The 19,469-nt window shown below is 43.3% G+C and overlaps 1 protein-coding gene across 6 annotated transcripts in view; it reads left to right on the top strand.

Annotated features, from left to right (window-relative positions):
- Positions 1-19,121, top strand: part of Sox6 (SRY-box 6) — a 556,070-nt gene extending 536,949 nt beyond the window's left edge. For all 6 annotated transcript variants that reach the window (XM_026781359.1, XM_026781360.1, XM_013347706.2 and 3 more), the window contains 3 exons: positions 2,502-2,735; positions 5,371-5,587; positions 16,396-19,121. In XM_026781359.1, the coding sequence (XP_026637160.1) occupies positions 2,502-2,735; positions 5,371-5,587; positions 16,396-16,699 (755 nt within the window). In that variant the 3' untranslated portion in view covers positions 16,700-19,121. The remainder of the gene's footprint in view (positions 1-2,501; positions 2,736-5,370; positions 5,588-16,395) is intronic.
- The last annotated feature ends 348 nt before the right edge of the window (positions 19,122-19,469 follow it).

Raw genomic sequence — 19,469 nt, 5'->3', positions numbered from 1 at the left:
TTACAAGACGCAGAATACCAGTGGAGCTCCTAAAAGAAGAATAAGCTAAGGCAGTGTAGCAGCCTTAGGAGAGGGGAAAAAGAGAAGTGGGGCTGGAAAGAAGAAGAAAAACAGAAGAGAGAGAACTGGGCACAAATCTAGAAGAATTAATATCAGTATCAGTAGTGTGATATGGGGTATATGGTCTCTGGACTAAGTTCTAAAGTCCCACCATGATTTCTGCCAATCTTTGGGAGGGTAAAACATCTCATTCACCATGAAATACCATTGCAAAAAAAGAAGTGAGAAGCTGGCTCTTGGGTTTTTCTAGAAGAGGAAAATCCTGCAGTAAAATTAGGTCCTGAGTGTTAATCACCTGTGGCATAACAGTTAACTTAGAATAATACTGAACTGCTTTCACATCTGACATTCTCCACAAACCTGTCTCCTTTTATGTGTACACATGCCAGTATATAAATTGCTGCATCCATGTCAGTTGTAAAGTAATGGCACCAAGGGTGTCGTAAATCATCGCAGTGATCTTCAGGAGAAGACACTGTCGTATCTGAATGAGTGTTCCGCGTCCACAGTAATGCATGCCTTCATCTGGCCCAGCAGTCAGCATATCGCCCCATGTTGATGGATATTGTCAGCTGGAAGCTACACTGCCTTGCACTGCACAATAAACATGGCTGTCAACCCCACGGAAAGTGAAATCAATTTATCCTGTATGGTCAGTGCATTTTAAATGAAATTAATGTACTGTGGGTATGGTGGCAAAAAGGTAGCATATTAGTTATGCATCCTGGGACCTGAGCCTTTCTGAGTAACGCATCATTCTGTCTAGCGCGCTTGAGAAAGGGCTCTTTATAAAATGTGTGTTATTTTTTTCATGATCTTCAGAAAGTGGCCTCACTGCCCTCCTTCATTTTGAGGGAAAAATCCACAATATTAGCCAAATTCCATTCTTTTATCCTATCTTTTGTCTGTAGTAAATGATGACCATATTTTCCAAATAATAGCACCCCTTAATGTTCTAATTTATTACTGGCTTTGACACAAACAAATTGCTCCTTAAGCAAGGTATCTGGAAATAGGACAGAAGGACCAGAGATTGATGGGGTGTGTTGCTCCTGTAAAATCCCAGTGCTTGCACTGAATGGATTGTTCTAGAAAATGGAGGTGTTGGTTTTAATTCATACTGAATTTGGGAAGGGGGGTACAGGATTTCTAGTTTGTATAGTAGGAACACTGACTGAAGCTATCAACTGTACCTACTCCACATTTCACCATAGAAGTTCTCAATCTACATAGAGATAGCAGTAGTTAAGACAAGGCAAAGCACACATCAGTGTGTCACACTCGTGGGGTGTATGAAGAAGCCAGAGCCTCATTCAGTCATTCATCTAACACACATTAGGAATTAGAATTTTGTGTGCCAGAAAAATCACCAGATTCCAGGACTCCAGCTGCAAGTCAAGCCTCCGCCCCCACCCTGTCCTGGAGGAGTTGTCTCTCCAGTGTGCTAATAAGTTAGGTCTTCAGAAAGTGTCAAGTTTTCGTAAACAATAAAGAAATCCTTTTTATCAGCAGAAACATATCAGGTATTTAATAGTCTACTATTTTTGCTTATGAATTAAAGACCAGTTACCTTTTACTTAGTATTTACTATGTTGTTTGGGAATTACCGATATACAAGTATGAGAGTATGAGAATTTCTGACTTTAGGGATTGCATGTTCCAGGGATGGAGTGGAACTGTCAGAAGGAAACAGTCACATAAGCAATAATTACTTCAGGGCGTGAGCCTGGCGGCCAGAGGGGCCAGCGCATCCTGAATGGAGATCTTCACTGTCATGGCTGCTCTTGTAACCTGAATGCCCTTCCTGGTTGCCTTTCGTCCCCTCCCATCAGCTGATGTCATGCCTCCCAGGACATGGGAGGTGCCCTGCTTATTCCAGTCTTGCCTTATTTTCCACATAGCCAGTCATAACTGTCTGCCTTCCTGACTGTGAGCTTCTCGAAGGCTTTATCCACCTTCCTATCCACAGTGCATAAAGCTTCCCTCATAAGTGATTGCTCAATGAGTGCATTTGATTGAATTAATTCATTCCTGAAGCAGCAACAATTGAATACGACTTGAAAGATAGTGCATCTAGCTTGGAGGAGTAGAAGGCCTCAGGGGCACATTTGGGGACACACATAGTTTGAAGTCGCAGATTTTTAGAAATGATTGGTAAGAGTTGGCTTTTGAAGGCAAGCTTTATATCAGGGTAGCCCACCAATCGTATTTCCTTACCACCTACAACCGATGTAGAGAACAACATGTGAGATCAGCTCAGCTTCCTGTCTCTGGCACTGTGTCAGCAGGGCTTGTGAAAACATGGTTTGAAACTGTCTGTTTCTGAAAGACCTCTTAGAACCGGGCGGGGCTGGGGACAGCAGTGGAGCCAGGCACAAAAGTGTGGTATGCCCTCATAATAATGCTTTCCTCATCTTGTTCTTCCTACCCTAACATCACAGGAAGCAAAGCAATGAATGGCTCTTCAGCTAAACTACAGCAGTATTATTGTTGGCCAACAGGAGGCGCCACTGTGGCTGAAGCACGTGTCTACAGGGATGCCCGCGGCCGTGCCAGCAGCGAGCCTCACATCAAGCGACCAATGAATGCGTTCATGGTTTGGGCGAAAGACGAAAGGAGGAAAATTCTTCAGGCTTTCCCTGACATGCATAACTCCAACATTAGCAAAATCTTAGGCGAGTGCTACGGCCTACAAGGAGGGCGGGGTGGTGCCAGGGTGGAAACCGGGCGGAAGTGACCTCCTAAGAGAAACCGTTTGCTAGGGCAAATGAAATTAAGGCAAGTGCCCACAGCAGCCTCAGTGCCACCGCACCACAGTTTAGGTGAAGGGTTGTTGCATCTGCTAAGACAAGGCCTGCAAACTTTCTTCTCGGACAGAATTATCACTAGGGTAAGCCTGGCTAAGCGCTTTAATTTAGAGCTGAACTTCTTAGAGTGGTGTGCTCACCTTGTAAATTTAGCAACTATTGAGTGAGATCACAAGACTCAGAAGGACAGACAGACCTTACAGGTAGTGGTTCCACTTGGTGAGTTCTCCCAGGTTCACATGGTCACTGGCAGAATTAACCAAGTACAAGGGGTGCCTCCCAAATGGTGTGAAATTCATGGGTGCAGAACACGTCTCTAATGATAACGTGACAGCTTGTAAACTAAAGCTAGATTTAATCTGACACTGCATGCCTAGTTCACATTATAGCCATGTGCTGAGCTGCAGCCTCAGGGCAGAGCCCTACTTCTCCAGCACGGTCCTGCACGTTCCCAGCTTAAACTCAAGCCTTAGACCATCAGGGTAAGCCTGCTAGCATAGATTACACAGTTTGGAGCTGTTGTGCTCAACATATTGAACATATTTTATTCAACATGCAGCATTACACTCAACATGTTTCCTCTTTAGAGAGAAGAAACACAGACGGCCCTGTTCTGTTTAAGCCGCCACTGTAGAACAGAGCCCGAAGGAGCTGCGTAAGATGCTGGAAAGCACCAGGCTTAAACTGTGGCTTTAATTCTTTAAATGTTTTGTTCAAGAGCAATAAATATTTAACCTGAGTAAATACCAGTGATCTGGGCATACACAAATACACGTGTTTTGTCACAAAATAAATGATTTAACTTGATTCTGAGACATTTCGAAGCAAGAGCCTCTAAGAAAATTTAAAACATACTTTGGACCAAATAGAGGTAGAACATGGAAACACGGGCTTTTTCCTTTTTGTTTGGTACTTTTGAATTCTAAAACAAATGCTAAATATCACTTCCATTTAGAGAAACTTCAATTTTAGGGTTTCATAGATAGGCAGAGGAGTGATATTCTTTTTAATTTAAATACAAGCTAAAATGTTCCTAATGGGTAGAATATATATATGTGTGTGTATATATATGTGTATATATATATATATATATATACTAAATTCAAAAACATAAAAGAAATCCGTGTTACTCCAGCCTCGCAGCTGCTGATAACTCCATGTTTGTTTCTTGCCTTTTTGGTAGCAGCATTTGTAAGCTTTCAGATGGGCACAGACGCCCTCTGTTTCCATCTTGGCAGCCTTGAAGAATCTCTATTATTGATATGCATCCTGTGAAAACATGATGAGGAACATGAAAAGTATATTCATTAAAATGTAAACTGTTATGCACGAACATTTCACATTTCAAGGGTGCCAGAAATCCTAACCTGGGGTCCTACGTTGCTGGCAGCCAGCATAACAAGCTGATTGGCACAGCCACTGGGTCTGCACAATTTCATGCAATCATCAGGAAAGGACAGGGATGCTGTGAGAGCAAACCAGGGTATTGCTGGCTACTGAGACTATTTGTACAACTTCGCCATTTGTTTATGTGTGAAGAATCGCCACTGAAGAACTGCTAACATCCAATCTGCACAGCTGTGACCACTTTATCCACCAGACACAAAAATGCAATTCAATACATGTGAAAAAACACATCCCTTCTCTGTCAAGTGTTTAGATAACTCTTTGTAAACAATATTAGAGAAGGGAATACTTTTCCTTCTTCCTGTATAAACCATACTTTAAAAACTCTGTGCTTTTATTAGTTCATCTTTGAGTGATCATTTATAGAATTTGAGAATGGTGCATATGACTTCAACTGCACTTCCCCTTCTATAGCTACAATCTTTTAAGTAGAGGTGTGTCACCCTAGAGGTGACAGTGCACAGGGGAGGTATCTATATATGTAAGAATGCTAGCATGTGCCTAAAGAGGCTTGGAGTGTGGGGCAGATTCAAGTTTCTGAGAAGAATTCTGTCAATCTCAGAAGCATGCCTTGAAGGTTTGTGCTGTTAACCCTTGGGGAGAGAGAGAAGAGGGCAGAGGAGAGAGAGGTGGAAGCTGAAAGACAGCTAATCAGGGAAGCTCTTGGCTATGGCAGCAAAGCCATTTTACAGTTGCACAATAGGGCTGGCTCAGAAGGCAAAGATACTTGTCTCATAAGCCTGGTGAGGTAACCTAAGTTCAATCCTCAGAGTCAATATAAAAGTGGAAGGAGAGAACTAATTTCCCGAAGATGTCCTCTGACACACCCAAACACCCATGTAAATGTACACGAAAAACATAATATCACCAGTCATAAAATATTGAGAGAAAAAATGCGATAAATACATTGTAGACTTTGCTCTTGTTTTTTTGGCTCTGTAGTTTAAAGAACAGTTGGGAGGCTCAGCCGTGGGTAGTAACAGGAGCTCCTGAGCAAAGGCAGTGAAGTAATGGGAGAAATGACCAGTCATTTAGATCTGGAACATGTCGCCATCACCATGACTGCTTATATATTTAAGGCTAATTTCATGTTTAGGATCTCGCTGGAAATCCATGTCCAACCAGGAGAAGCAACCTTACTATGAAGAACAGGCCCGGCTAAGCAAGATCCACCTAGAGAAGTACCCAAATTACAAGTACAAACCCCGGCCTAAACGCACGTGCATCGTGGATGGCAAGAAGCTCCGGATTGGAGAGTATAAGCAACTGATGCGCTCCCGGAGGCAGGAGATGAGACAGTTCTTCACTGTTGGGTACGTAGTCCTGAGTGGAGACTCACCCTCCCCTTCCCAGGAAAGAACTATAGGATGCTCCTGGCGTGTGTATTTGGGAAAAGGTTAGTGAAGGGAGAATTGTGACCTGTGGAGGTCATGGCTATGGGACTCTGCCCTGTCACAAGCCTACAGCTTGTCTCCTGCCCCCACTCTGCGCAAACCTGCTGATCGCATGTCTTCCATGCTCACCCGATATAGCCAGTGCCCACACACAGAGTCCCTGGTAGTTTATTTAGATAGACACACAGAGAGAAAAAGTAAAAACTGCCTCTTAGAACTCCCCACAGCTTCCCGGCTTCTCTGGTGGTGCTTCTGACTGTAGTCACAATGGTCTGCTTTTGTTGTGGGATCTACCACAAGATAATTGGCCTTGACATTGGTTAGAAGACCTCATTTTTGGCATCGTATCCAGAACTCCTGTTGCAGTAAATTATTCTGTGGTGGAAGCAGTAACAATGTGGATTTTCTTGCTTAAATCAGAAACTGGGCATGTTTTTGATATCTTCAAGTCTGATTTCATGTCATTTTGTTTAAAAATTAGGTAATAGATTTCTGGTATAAATTTCGACTTGGCTGACGGGCTGTCTGCATTCAAAAGCGGCCCCTCCTGACCACAGTAGTCAGGATAAGTGGGCAGATGCCTGGAGATTCCAGCACACAGACCTTAGCAGCCTATGGGTGTGGGGGAGGCACTCTGGAGACAGAGGCTGTGGCTGCAGGCAGAGGGAGAATCCTAGGAGAGAGATGAGAGAGAGGAGCCGAGGAAACAGAAAGGAAGCCACATTAGCTGGACATGTGAAGGAGAAAGGGAAGCGGTGCCCTGGCCAACTAAGAGAGTTCTACTTAAAGGAGCAAAGAGGGAGACCTTCCAGGGGAGGTGAGATGCTCTTTATGTTTAAGGACGCTCCAAGGGAAACCCCAATGGAACATGCTGGTCTTAGAAGCACATGTTTAAAAGGGTGAAATAAATTCAAATAATGAACAGAGCACAATTGGGAAGTTACTAAAAGTCTTCTACGTGTGCTGTGCCGGGGTCTTAGGGAGAACTGGGGCATTGAGGTTTGATGACTGGGCAGTAACTGCTGACCCTGCCAACTACTTGGATAGGGCCCTTACCTTTACCCAGTTTCCATTTCCTCCCATGTGAAATGGGAGGGACGACAGCAGGCGTCCTGTGTCACCATTGAGACTATTCAAGAAGGCAGAACTTCCAGAAGACAGTACTCAGGACAGTAGCTGCAAAGCCAGGATCTGCAGTTTGACTTACTATGTATCCACTACCCCAGCAAAACTATCTAGCACCCTAGTTCACCAGTGAGTTTCTCTAGACTCCTGCAAAGAGACCTTTTCAGGGATAAAGGGAATTGTCCCACCTTATTAATTGAAGATTCTAACATGTTAATAAATGAAGATGTTACAGAAATGGGCTTATCAAATACTTCTCTGCTATGAGTGTTTGTGCCTTTTGAAATAATGCTTTTAACACAAAATGTACAATGCAATGTAATTGGACCATTCACATGGTAATGAGACGGTTTGTGAAAAATACAGGTTCACAGCGCCCTTTCAGTAGGCTAGTCATTTTAACACAATATGGATTTAAGACTGCATGATAAACATCTTGTGTGTTTAACCTGGTACTGCATCCCTGAGACTGTATTTATCTTTTGAAAAGTTTAAATTTGAGAGCTTTTGTGATTCCTGGCCTTCTTATGCCCCTGTGTGTTGAGTGATACTCGGTGGGTCCCTTTGACCACAGTCTGAAAAGTTATCAGAAGTACTGTTTGTCTCCTGACACTTATTTAAACAGACGAGTTGTAGCAATGGTATTTAACTTAGTTAGTTTTGCTACAGAATAAATTAAAATAGGTCTGTATCCAAATACTAGTACATACTGGTGCAGACTGGTGATTTCTTTGAGACATAATATATCAGTAACTCCCTGACCCTCAGATGACTTAGTGACATCTACGGTGTACTGGGTGCCCACACTGCACTAGGTGTTTTCTATACCCAAGTCACACAATCCATAATCCTTTAAATAAGATCCAGGAAGAGAGTCCCCATGGTTCCCAAAGGTGAAGAGACATGAAAGCTCAACTCCAGGTCTTCACCTCTGTCATCCCAACAGCAAAGAAGCCCTCCTTACCATATTTCCTCACAAGGTGCTTCATAAGCTCTTCTGGAGCAGACATGAGCATAGCCATGCAGTTTGCAAAGTGCTTGTGGACCCTGAAATCAGTGCAGCACATGACTGCGGGGTGTGCTGAGGTGAGCTGCAGGGGCTGAGCTGCTCCTGACAGGGCAGGAGGACATGTGGAAGACGGGTAACTTCAGTCTCTGGAGTGAACAGTGAGGCGAGAGGGCAGGCAATGGCCAGAGCATCCGTCCTGGTTTTCTGTTTTGTTTGTGTGGGTTTTGTTTGTTTGTTTTGTTTTTTAAAAGAGGGTTTCTTTGTGTAGCCCTGGCTGTCTGAGTGCTGGGACTAAAGGAGGGTACCACCACCACCAGGCTCATTCTTAATTCCCAATGCTACCTGCTTCCCTCTCCCCAGTTCCAGGGATATCTGCTACACAAAGCTAGGTGTTATCCTTGCTTATTACAGACTTTTGTTTTCTTTTAAATAGTTAAATCTGATAGATTGGTAAATTAAAAAAATGGTAAAAAAAGCATTAAATCTGATAGATAGGATGCTGATATATATGATAGATAGGATCAGCTTTGGAAAGTGATCTTCATTAGCTCTAAGGTTACAACCAGAGAAGCAGAAAGCAAAACAAACAAAAACTCAAAGATTACTATTGACGTCTTGATGGGGCAAGATAGATTTTTCTAGCTGATTTTGAAAAGCAATGCATCCTTCTCAAGCCAGTCATAGCACACACATTACTTGACATTTCTGAGCATTTCAGTGACTACACAACAGTCACTGCTGAGTCAGAAAGCTTAGCTGTTACAAAGAAGTTCGGTCAATAATATATAAAGAGTTAGTTTCCTCTTACATGGGATTTAACTCCTTCAAATGGCAGATTAAGTATCAGGATTTTGTGATCATTCTATGAATACATATTTGATAGTCACTGAAGCCTATGTGGCATCAATGTTATATTTTTCTCAGAAATCATTGCTAAAACTGCCTTTTATTTGGAACATGTTTAGTGATTTACCCCTGAACTAGTAGGAAATTAGACAGATTTGCAGCGTATCCAAGTGGGATGTCATTGTTAGCAGCAGTGCTGGAAGAGTATTGAGTACTCGTAGTATGCTATGTGCTTTGCTGAGTGAAGAATATGTGCTTTGCTGAGTGAAGAATATAGGTTATTGAAAACATATCAAATGTATTAAATAGACACCATCACTCCTTGAGGACTGACAGGCAGTGTGTTGGTAGACATGAAACCGCTTGTCCAAGGCACATAGTAAGGTGCGTTGTTGAGATGTAAGTCAGGCTGATATGGGTTTCATGCAGGTTTGCCTTTACATTGTATGAACCTCACAATTAGAGCCCATGTAGGATAGTAGTGAAGGCATTGACTCCAGCTAACCTGTGCCAGCTCCGATACCGGCTCCGATACCGGCTCCGATGCTGGACTGTGTTTTCATCATTATACTAGCATGTATGGATCTTTGTTCCTCAGAAGCCCCCACTTGCCCTTAGGACATTTCCTTAAGCTCTTTGCCTGCCAGTTTTCTAGATGTAGAGTAAGGGTGACTATGGCACCAATAACACGAGTCCCTTGGAAGATGGAAGGGCTTGGCAAATGGAAAATGCCAAAAACACGGTGTAGAATGGAGACATGTTATTTTAGAAAAAAAATCTATGTGTCAGATATTTATTTCATACTATATTAGAAGTATTGTTTTCCTAGATAATTGTGCACTAAGTGATCTGGGAATCTACCATTTTGATCGTAAATCTAAGGGAGTCAAGTGACACCTGTAAGACATTGTTGTCTGCACTGTCTGGTAAGGAACCAGCTTAGAACTACCAGCAGATAATGCAATAAGACTGCTCATATTCCTACCCCTTCCTACAGCATCAGCCACAGAGTCATGCTCAGATCACATTCTCATGAGCCGAGCCCTGTTGCCTTCACTTACAGACCTTGACAAGGTCTAAGTGTAAGCAGTCATAGGGCTTTGCCAGTATAAACATCTAATCCTTTTATATTTGGCAAAGCTAGACTGTTCCAGAACTCCTCTTGTGATTTAAAAGCCATGTCTCAGTGCTGATCTCTACCCAGCCCAGGTACTACTCTGGTCTTGGCCAACTCTGTTCCTGTCGCTGCATGCAAATACTTCCAAGACATCTTCAGCTTCTATTTTGATGCACACATTGATTATTTGTAGAGCCCAAGGCCTGCCAACTACTCATGTCTGTGAAATCTGCAGTGTTTGAATCTCAACTTTGAAATTGATCTGTAAAGGAAGGAAAAGTGCTCTCTAGGAAAGTGATTCCTGATGGACAATCAGGAATCTGATTGATGCTGATTGTTTCAGTTTGTTTATTGATTAACCAGTCAATTGCTAAGAGCCTGTTAGAAACCAGCAAGATGCCCAGTTCTGTACTAAATCACCAAAGCACAGGCATTGTTCCTATAGACAAGAGTTTTCAGAGCAGTGCATGGCTAAAGAAGCCAGATACATGCATGACTGCGTGTCTTAGTTAGGGTTACTATTGCTTTGAAGAAACACCGTGACCATGGCAACTATTCTAAGGAAAACATTTCATTGAGGGGGCAGCTTACAGTTTCAGAAGTTCCGTCCATTATCATCGTGGCAGGGAAAAAGGCGGCATACGGGCAGATGTGGTGTTGGAGTAGCTGCGAGTCCTACATTTTGTGGGCAACAGGAAGTCAACTGTGACACTAGGCAGTATCCCGAGTATAGGAAACCTCGAAACCTGCCCCCACAACAACACACTTCCTCCAACAAAGCCACACCTCCTAGTAGTGCCACTCCCTATGAGATTATGAGGACCAATTACATCCAAGCTACCATATTCCATTCCCTGGCTTCCATAAACTTGTAACAATATTGTAATACAAAATTTCAGAAGCCACATAGTCAATAACAGTCTCAAATTTGTTTCAAAGTCCAAAGTCTTTCCTGAGACTCATGCAATCTCCTAATTGTAAAATCAAAATAAACAAAAAAAAAAAAAACAGATCACATACTTCCAACAAATGATGGCGCAAGATATACATTACCATTCCAAAACTCAGGAAAGGGACCATAGTGAGGAAATACTGGACCAAAGCAAGACCGAAAGCCAGCTGAGCAAACTCCAAACTCTGCATCTCCATGTCTGATGTTGAAATGCTCTTCAGATCTTCAATTCCATTCAGCTTTGTTGACGGCAACACTCTTCTTTCTCGTGGGTTGGTTCCATCCCTGTTAGCAGCTCTCCTTGGCAGGTGTCCCTTGACTCTGGCATCTCCAGCATCTTGGGGTCTCCATGACAGTCCAGGCTTCAACTTTACAGCTTCATGCAATTGCTTCTTTACTAGGCCTCCATTAGGGACACCCCTGACACATGCCTGGCCTCCATTCAGGGACGGCCCTGACACATGCCTGGCCTCGGCAGACTTTATTCTATAACTTCTTTCTTCTGCCCTTAACTCTAATCCCAGAACCACATGGCTGAATCTGCCAAATTCTGCTACTTCCTGGGACTGGAACATGGTCCCTTTGTTCAGTTATGTCTTCACCAGCTTTCTGTCTTTCACTGCCGTGGCTGTGCTGAAACTTGCTGACCAGGCTGCCTTCAGACTTAGAGATCTGTCAGCCTCTGCCTTCCTAGTGCTGAGATTGAAGGTGTGTCCCACCACACAGCTCTAAGTTTTTCTCTAGTTCCTTTTTACAAATTGGAAATTTAGCCACGTGGGATCCTAAAAATTTACATTTTGTAATTTTCCCTGCTTAGCTTTTTCCTTTTCATTATAAATCTTCATAAGCATGGACACTAGTAACCACAAGACAGAGTCTATACGAGGCTGTTTTGAGATTTCCTCTGCTGATGGAATTAATTCAAAACTCTTCACTTTAGCAGAGTCTTTGAACACGGGCAAAAGACAGCCACTTTCTTCACCAAAACATTACAAAAATGATCTCTAGGCAACATACTAAGATTCTTCCCTGAAACCTCTTGAATGAGCCCCTGACAGTTCAAATAACTCTTAGTACCTCTGTTTCCCATGCTCCTCTTAGTATGGCCCATTAAGTGGTGCTTAAAGCATTCCACTGCTTTTTAAGTATCAAAGTTCATTATTACTCTAAACAAACACATGGTCCAACCTATCACAACAATACTCCAGCCCCTAGTACCAACTTCTGTCTTAGAGTTACTATTGCTGTGAAGTGACATCATGACCACAGCAACTCTTATAAGGAAAACATTTAATTGAGGGGGTTTGCTGATACTTTACCATCATGGTGGGGAGCATGACAGCATGCAGGCAGATGTGGTACTGGAGAAAAAACTGAGATACATCTTGCAGGCAACAGGAAGTCATTTGTGATACTGGGCAGTATCCTGAGCATAGAAATCCTCAAAGCCCTCCCCCAACAGTGTCACACTTCCTCCAACAAGGCCATACCCATTCCAACAAAGCCACCCCTCCAAATAGTACCTCTGCCTAAGAGATTATGGGAGCCAATTACATTCAAACTACCACACTGGGTTGGCTGACAGTAGTTTGTACACCAGCCACAGTATGGGTGGTGTTTACAGTATGGAATGATGAAATGTTTATCTAGATCTTCCTGCCTCTGCCTCCCTAGTGCTGGGATTAAAGGTATATGCCACCACCATCCGGCTCCTTCTCAGACTTCTCATTTCTTTTCTCGTCTGAGATACTACTTACATTTTTCCATTTTTTCCCTCCCATTCACTGGTCTGTCCCCTCATCCACTAACTCAATGTATTCAACAGAACAGCATCAGAGACTCACTAACTCTATGTATTTACTGTTCTCTGTGTCAGGCATTTCCTGGACTCTGGAGCTATATTAATGAAGAATCCTGTCCTTATGAAGTTACATTCAATCAATCAATGAATGAATAAGTATGAAATAGATACAAGCACCTTCAGAGAACAATAAAACAGGAAGGGACAGCGGCAGAGTGTTTTGGAGGCTGGTGCAGTGGTTAGGGTAGCCCCAATATTTTCCTGAGGGAGTGAGAACTGAGCAGGTGAGGAAGCAAGTTGTGCAGCAAGTGGGCAGAGGAGACACAGCCCTCCAGGTCTCCAGATATAACTATGCCTGCTCACTCAAGAAGACGGGAGCAGAGCAGAGGGAATCGGTGGGAAGAATTGTAGATGTCAGAGAGATGACAGAGAGCCAAACTGTGAAAGACCTTATAGGCCATTGTGAAGCTGAATTTTACTCTGGGCACAGAGGAAAGGCTTTGAAGAATTAAAAACAAAGCAAAAAAAGATGCTGGGCTTTGACAGGATCACTCTAGTCACTGTGTTGAAACTTGCCTGAGGAGGAGCAGCCTGTTAGAAAGAAGCTGAGCTCCTAGGATAAATCATGCTTGAATTGATGGTGGTTTGACCAGGTGTGTAGGAGTTGAGGTGCCAAGAAGTAGATAGATTCTAGACATTTTCCTCATGGAGACCGTACATGGTTTGCTAATGGATTAGCTGCAGTACTTGAAAGGACTCTTATTAAGAATTGGCTTGAGGAACTGGAAAGATGGGAAGTATTTGTTAGCCAAGATCTGAATGGCCACTGAAGGCTGGAAACCCAGAGAATGACTAGAAGTTTGGTTTTACACTTGTAAGACTGAGATAGCCTTTAGCATCCAAATAAAAGCACACGCAAGTGTGAGTGTGTGTGTGTGAGAGTGTGTGAGTGTGTGTGTGTGAGAGAGAGAGAGAGAGAGAGACAGACAGACAGACAGACAGACCGAGAGAGAGAAAGAGTTTAGGAGGAAGGTACTTGCTTAGAGATACAAACTTTGGCATTATCAGCACACAGACACTATTTAATGCCACAGTATTGGATTTTGGATCAAGCTGACTTTGGATTTAGTATTTTGGAGATTATTGGTGTTCTCCTCCTGAGTTGTCTCAGTACAGTGTCAGGAGAAATTGAGATGGGACTAAGGAGGAACTGAGAGACAGCGTTCTTGAGTTCTTTCAGAACATCAGAGTAAGTAGAGCCTAGCTAGAGGAGGGGAGAGGTAGGAAGCCATGGAAAATAGGTTCAGTGGACAAACAAGAAGTCTCTGTGTCAGATTCGGAATTCACTAAACATGCACAGTGCAAGCAGAGGGTTGGGCTCAGAAACACCAGTGAGGCAGTGTGATGGTGGGAGCATGCAGAACGTCTCTTCTTGCTGTGTCTCATTGCCACATGCAATGGAAAGTCAGACCATCATCTCAGAGAGAGAAGTCAGGTATTTGATGAGTGTTGAAAGTATTCAAGGGCTGTCTAGGAGAGAGAGGTGTGGGCTGGGAGAAGGTGCCTATGCTGCTGTCAGGACACCACCAGAGACTAGTACATAACTCACATTGTGAAGGTAAGGAGCAGAAGCAGGGAACTGCATTTTCTCTGCCCAAGTTCATCTGGGTGCCTGCCTGTCAGAGCAGGGCGGGAGTGACCCCATCTCCAGACCTCTAGTAAGGCAACTTTTAGAGAGGTGGGAGGTGGAGCAGAGGCCAGGGGAGGAGCATAGCAGTGAACCATGGAAGAATCCCAGGAGTGCAAAGAAACTTAGGTTAGGAGAGGGCTCTACAGAACCAAGAACCAGACTTTGGGCTCAACTTATATTTATTTAAGACATAAAAATAACACACACACACACACACACACACACACACACAACACAGATATTTTAATTTAATTTCAAAAAGCAACCACCTGTTCTTGTGAAAAGCACATGTTTTCTGTATTTAAAGAAAATATACCATTTGATAGTTTGTGTTGGTCTAAAAAGTTTAGAATAGCTGTAACACTGGGAAATCTGTAAAATGGGCCAATATTGTAGGCGAGTGTTCTAGCTACACTTGCAATTTAAGGCAAAAATAATTCTATTATAATTATCCAAAATAAATGTAATACAGTATCCCCTGTGAATATTAGCATGAAATTAAATTTGTGCAAATGTATCCCAAATTAAAGAATCAAGAAGCATAGGTTTTTAGAATTTGAGAGGGAGCAGGATTTTGTAGGTGCATTTACAGATACAAGAGTTTCTCCTGTCACTTGCTTTCTTCAGGAGATCAGATTCAACATAGAAATCATAGGAACCGGATTAATGTCAAGTCCAGGGTCAGTGCCAGCTCAGATAGGTGCTGCTGAGTTGTCAACTTATGTCTTCTCAGGAGCAGTAAATATTCAAGGGGTGGTTATGTTTGTTGAATGAAGTTATAGCTATCTGTCTGTCTGTCAGTTTATCTATCTATCTAGGTATATGTTATAACCACACAACATACGTTATATTAGTAAAGGGTTAAAGAATTAGGGGACACCCTGTGGTGGCTGAAGGTCCCTAAAGGCAGTGTAAGCACACATCTCCAGGCGTCTTGGCCTTTCTCCTACAAAAAGAGAGTGGAGGCCACTGCAAGGAAATGACACCATCCTGGGGTGTCCCTGAGCAGCTGGCACCAAAGCTGCATCCATACATATGCATTTGTTTCCTGAGAGTGGGGTGGATGCAGAAGGCCGATGAGAAGGCCGTTTGCTCGGATGACAGGTGACTAAAAGCCTTGGTTCCAGCAGGTAGGAGGGCCTTCCAGAACACCTTGACCCCATTTTTACAAACATATGAATACCACAGCTTAGCAAGAGCTATAACAATAATACTTGAGGTGTATGTTGACTATAATCTGCTGCCCAAATTCACTGAGACTCATTTGATAAATTTTACATAGTTGAAAATGTCACCTCAGAGATAGTGTCTGAGCTTGGTGGAAGTTTAATTCTTGTGGGCAGGGTGAAAGGAGGCACACAGTGGCAGCTCTTCCTGCACAGGAGAGCACGACCTTCACAAGATCTGCTGGCTTGTTTGAGCTGGGGACACGCTATGAAGCCCTGTGTGTGATCTGTGAGTGATCTGGTGTGACTTGGCCTCTTCTGGGATGTAGCGGGAGCGGCATGCCTGGCGCATCTTATTATTAGGGTGCAAAGTTCACTGCTCTTTATTACCGCGTCCTCCCGCCCCGGCTCCATCCTCTGCCTCAGGAGCAGTGGCATCTGAGATGACTCTTCTGGAAGGATCCTGGCCTGGCAATTCCAGCTCCAGCAAGTACACATTAGAACAGAGAAGGAAGGAAATCTGCCAAGTCTGACTATTTGTGACTTGCCAGGTCCTTTCCCATTTTTCTCTTTCATCTGTAGTTCTCAAACTAAGTTGAAGATGACACCAACCCTCTTAAGAGTATCATTACAATATGCCCGTGCCTCTTGACTATTTTTTTTTTTTAAAAAACACTCTGGTCTCTTTTAAAACGGTCTCACATGGACTGTTGTGGTCTTAACCTCAGCATTTGTGCCTGACCCAATGCCAAGTGTGATCTGAGCTTAGTGAAATTTGCCAAGTTGAAAGTTCTGCCTTTATGTTGGGAAGCTGTCAGCAGATTGCTGCGTTGTATTATTTAACCACCAGCCACAGCATCAGGACAGCCCATGGATTCTTCCAAGGAAGGTTGTTGTCACTTCTGGCCCCTGACATGCTACAGAGGGCCTGGTTTGGGGAATGTGGGTTAGGAAGCCCTGATCTCGTGTGAGAACCTATAAAGAATTCCCCCTTTTTCATTTTGTCTCTGAATCTATACAGGCAACAGCCTCAGATTCCCATCACCACAGGAACAGGTGTTGTGTATCCTGGTGCTATTACTATGGCAACGACCACACCATCACCTCAGATGACATCTGACTGCTCTAGCACCTCTGCCAGCCCCGAGCCCAGCCTCCCTGTCATCCAGAGCACGTATGGTATGAAGATGGACGGCGCAAGCCTGGCTGGGAACGACATGATTAATGGAGAGGATGAAATGGAAGCCTATGACGACTACGAAGATGATCCCAAATCAGACTATAGCAGCGAAAACGAGGCCCCAGAGCCTGTCAGTGCCAACTGAGGAGCTTTTGTTTGCTGAATTAGAACACTCTGACATTTCACCCCCTTTCCCCAACAACAACAAAGTTCTTAAAGAGCCCGCATGCATTTGTGGCTCCACCATACATCAGCAGAGTGGTCTTAATCGCTTCGTAACGTGTGAGACAGATTAAGTTTTCCTGAGTTTTCATAAACTTGAGTTTTTGTCGTTACCGTTACTGTTGTTGTTTATTTAGGTGAAGACGTATTAAATATGAGACACGGGGACTTGGAAACTTATCTCCGCCCATCGCCGTCTTTCAAGTCTTACATTTCTGTCTTACTATTTTTCTTTGGGATGTTGACAAAGGGTTTAAGTTACTGTTTTAGATGGGGTTAAACATTCTCACTCAGGTATGCTGTGCCGGCTACAGGTTGTGAATGTGTTTTTATTCTGAATTACTTTAGAGAACAACTGAGGATTTCGTATTGTGAGACCGGACAAGTCCACGGTGTGTGCGCTGCATATAGAACATGTTCAAAAGGCCTCGGAATTCCATTTTTTTTCCATGTGTAGAATTCAACTTTGAATGTGCCAAACTTTTTTCATAACTTTTGAATCTTAACTATTTTGAAAGTCTTACCGGAGACACTGCAAAGTCTTAGACAATCTTTGGCATCTTAAAATAAAATAGCAAACCACACTTTTTTTTTCCCAGAAAATGGTGAAGTACTCAGGAATCTGGAGACAAGATATTGTAAGGAATGAGCAAGGCTGCCACAGTGCATGAACCCAATTGTGTTTGCCTCTTGACGTGCCATCAGTGTGTGGCGTGGGACGACACGCGTCAGAGCAGTCTCCACACCAGACACGACACGGTGGTCTCCCTGCCTGAGACCGCCTTTCACTACATCCATTCTCCCCTGCCTTTCACCCTGACATTCAATCTTAACACATTGTTCTCTTAAATAATTTATTCATTCCAGAATGTCAAGGGTCCACTTACTATTTATTTTAAAAATTATTGGTGGCATTAATTTAATAATTTTTCTTTTTTGTTTGCCCTCCTTGCCCTTTCACCTATTCTTCCTGCTGGATACAAAAGATGTACATAGCAATCTCATGTCCCCAGAGCCCCTGGAAACATTTCTGAATTGATGCTAGTAAATGCATATGTTGTTGTTTTTAAAGATGAGTGTCTATCTGGGTCAAAGGTGTCTTACATGTAAACATGTATGCCCCTGTGAGTCACTGCGAGCTCTGGTCTTTGCCTGGAGTTCCTCCTTCATTCAGTTTTCAGTGAACAGTAGAACCTGAGTTCCACGCAGCAGTGAAGGTCAGCAGCGGTCACCACCAGTCAAGGAGCCTCTCACAGCCACTCTGAAGCCCAAGGGCCATAGGCCACAGGGGTCTACAGTGGAGCTGGCCTGCTGTCACTTTTACTGAGGAAGCTGGTCCTGACTGGCACATCCATGGAGAGCTGTGCAAAATTTCCAGGATGTTAGAGGCCTCAACACAAAGACAAGGGCAAAAGGAAACCACGGGGAAGGGCAAGCATGAGAGAGCTGATAGCCAGTAGGACAGACAGACGGCTGCTGGGGTGGTCCACCTGCTCTGCTGGCAGACCTCATGTCTGAGAGGCTGCTTGTAGATGAGGTGATCTGCTCCAGAGACATGCTGCTGGGCTGGGAGGCACAGGTTTCCTGTCCCATCTCCTCACTGCAGGTGGTTTTACTGTGTTGTAACTTTGACCTTCCTGCACCTAGGCCTGGTTGCTTACAGGAACCTTACCCAGAGCCCTTCCTTGGGAGTGAGTCAGTGGACAGGACAGCCCAGAATCTGAGCGTCAGGACAAATAACAGCTCCATCAGATTTTTTTGAGCCATTTTGTCACTTGGAAGAAAATAGTAAAACTTCATATTTATTTAAAGAGTGCTCCAGGCCATGCCTACTAGCAATAAATAGGTCTAGCCAAGAGATGAGCAGCCCTGTCATTTGCTGTGAGTGCTCTCCATAGGCTGTTTAAGGTACTGATAGGAATGTTTTGTTCTTAATATTGATTGGGGAATGGAACTTTGTTATTGTACATTGATTTAATATGAGGAGGAGGTCACTTTTCAAAAACAAAATGAGTATTTATTATGTCTTACTGATTTCTTGGACTCTCTGTCTCTCCTCAATTCCTCCTCATGCTTCTTCCTTTCTCTTTGGCTTCTGCTCTTACTGGTAAGTTTGTTTTGTTTTTTGTTTTTGTTTTTTAAATTGTGCCGTATAGGTAGAGTGTTATATGGCTAGCATTGTATTGTATGTAATTAATTTTGCACAAAGGCAAACATTTAGCATAGTAGTTAATTTTGTTTGTTTTTATGACCATGCCAAAATAATATTCTGGGCTGGTGGAGAACAAAGGACTGTTCTTTAGGATTGAAACTTGATTTGCTTTAAAAAAAAAAAAAGAGAGAGAGAAAAAACAAACAAACAAAAACTACACACACTCACAGATGCTGTTTCGTAAGTGTTACAAGCACTGGATATAAATGGTATTTTTATCACTGACTAATGTGAAACTGGTATGGAAACTACATGAACAAAAGTCATCTGTCTCGACTCGTGTGGGCTTGCCTCACAGTTGCCGGATCTGAGTCATTTTTATGTCTTGTTATTTCATTTATTTATGCAAAATACATGTGTGTAGGAACTTCGTGTCAGCTCCAACTCTGCCTCGGCACTGGGTCCAGTAACTTCTAGCCATATTCCCAAACAGAAAGGTTGTCTGGGAATGACTGGGTGGGAACGCCTCTCATTGGCTCAG

Source organism: Microtus ochrogaster, chromosome 8, assembly GCF_000317375.1.
Source record: "Microtus ochrogaster isolate Prairie Vole_2 chromosome 8, MicOch1.0, whole genome shotgun sequence".
Classification (NCBI taxonomy): Eukaryota; Metazoa; Chordata; class Mammalia; order Rodentia; family Cricetidae; genus Microtus; species Microtus ochrogaster.
Note: the sequence above shows the minus strand (reverse complement) of the source record. Positions and strands in the feature narration are given on the sequence as shown.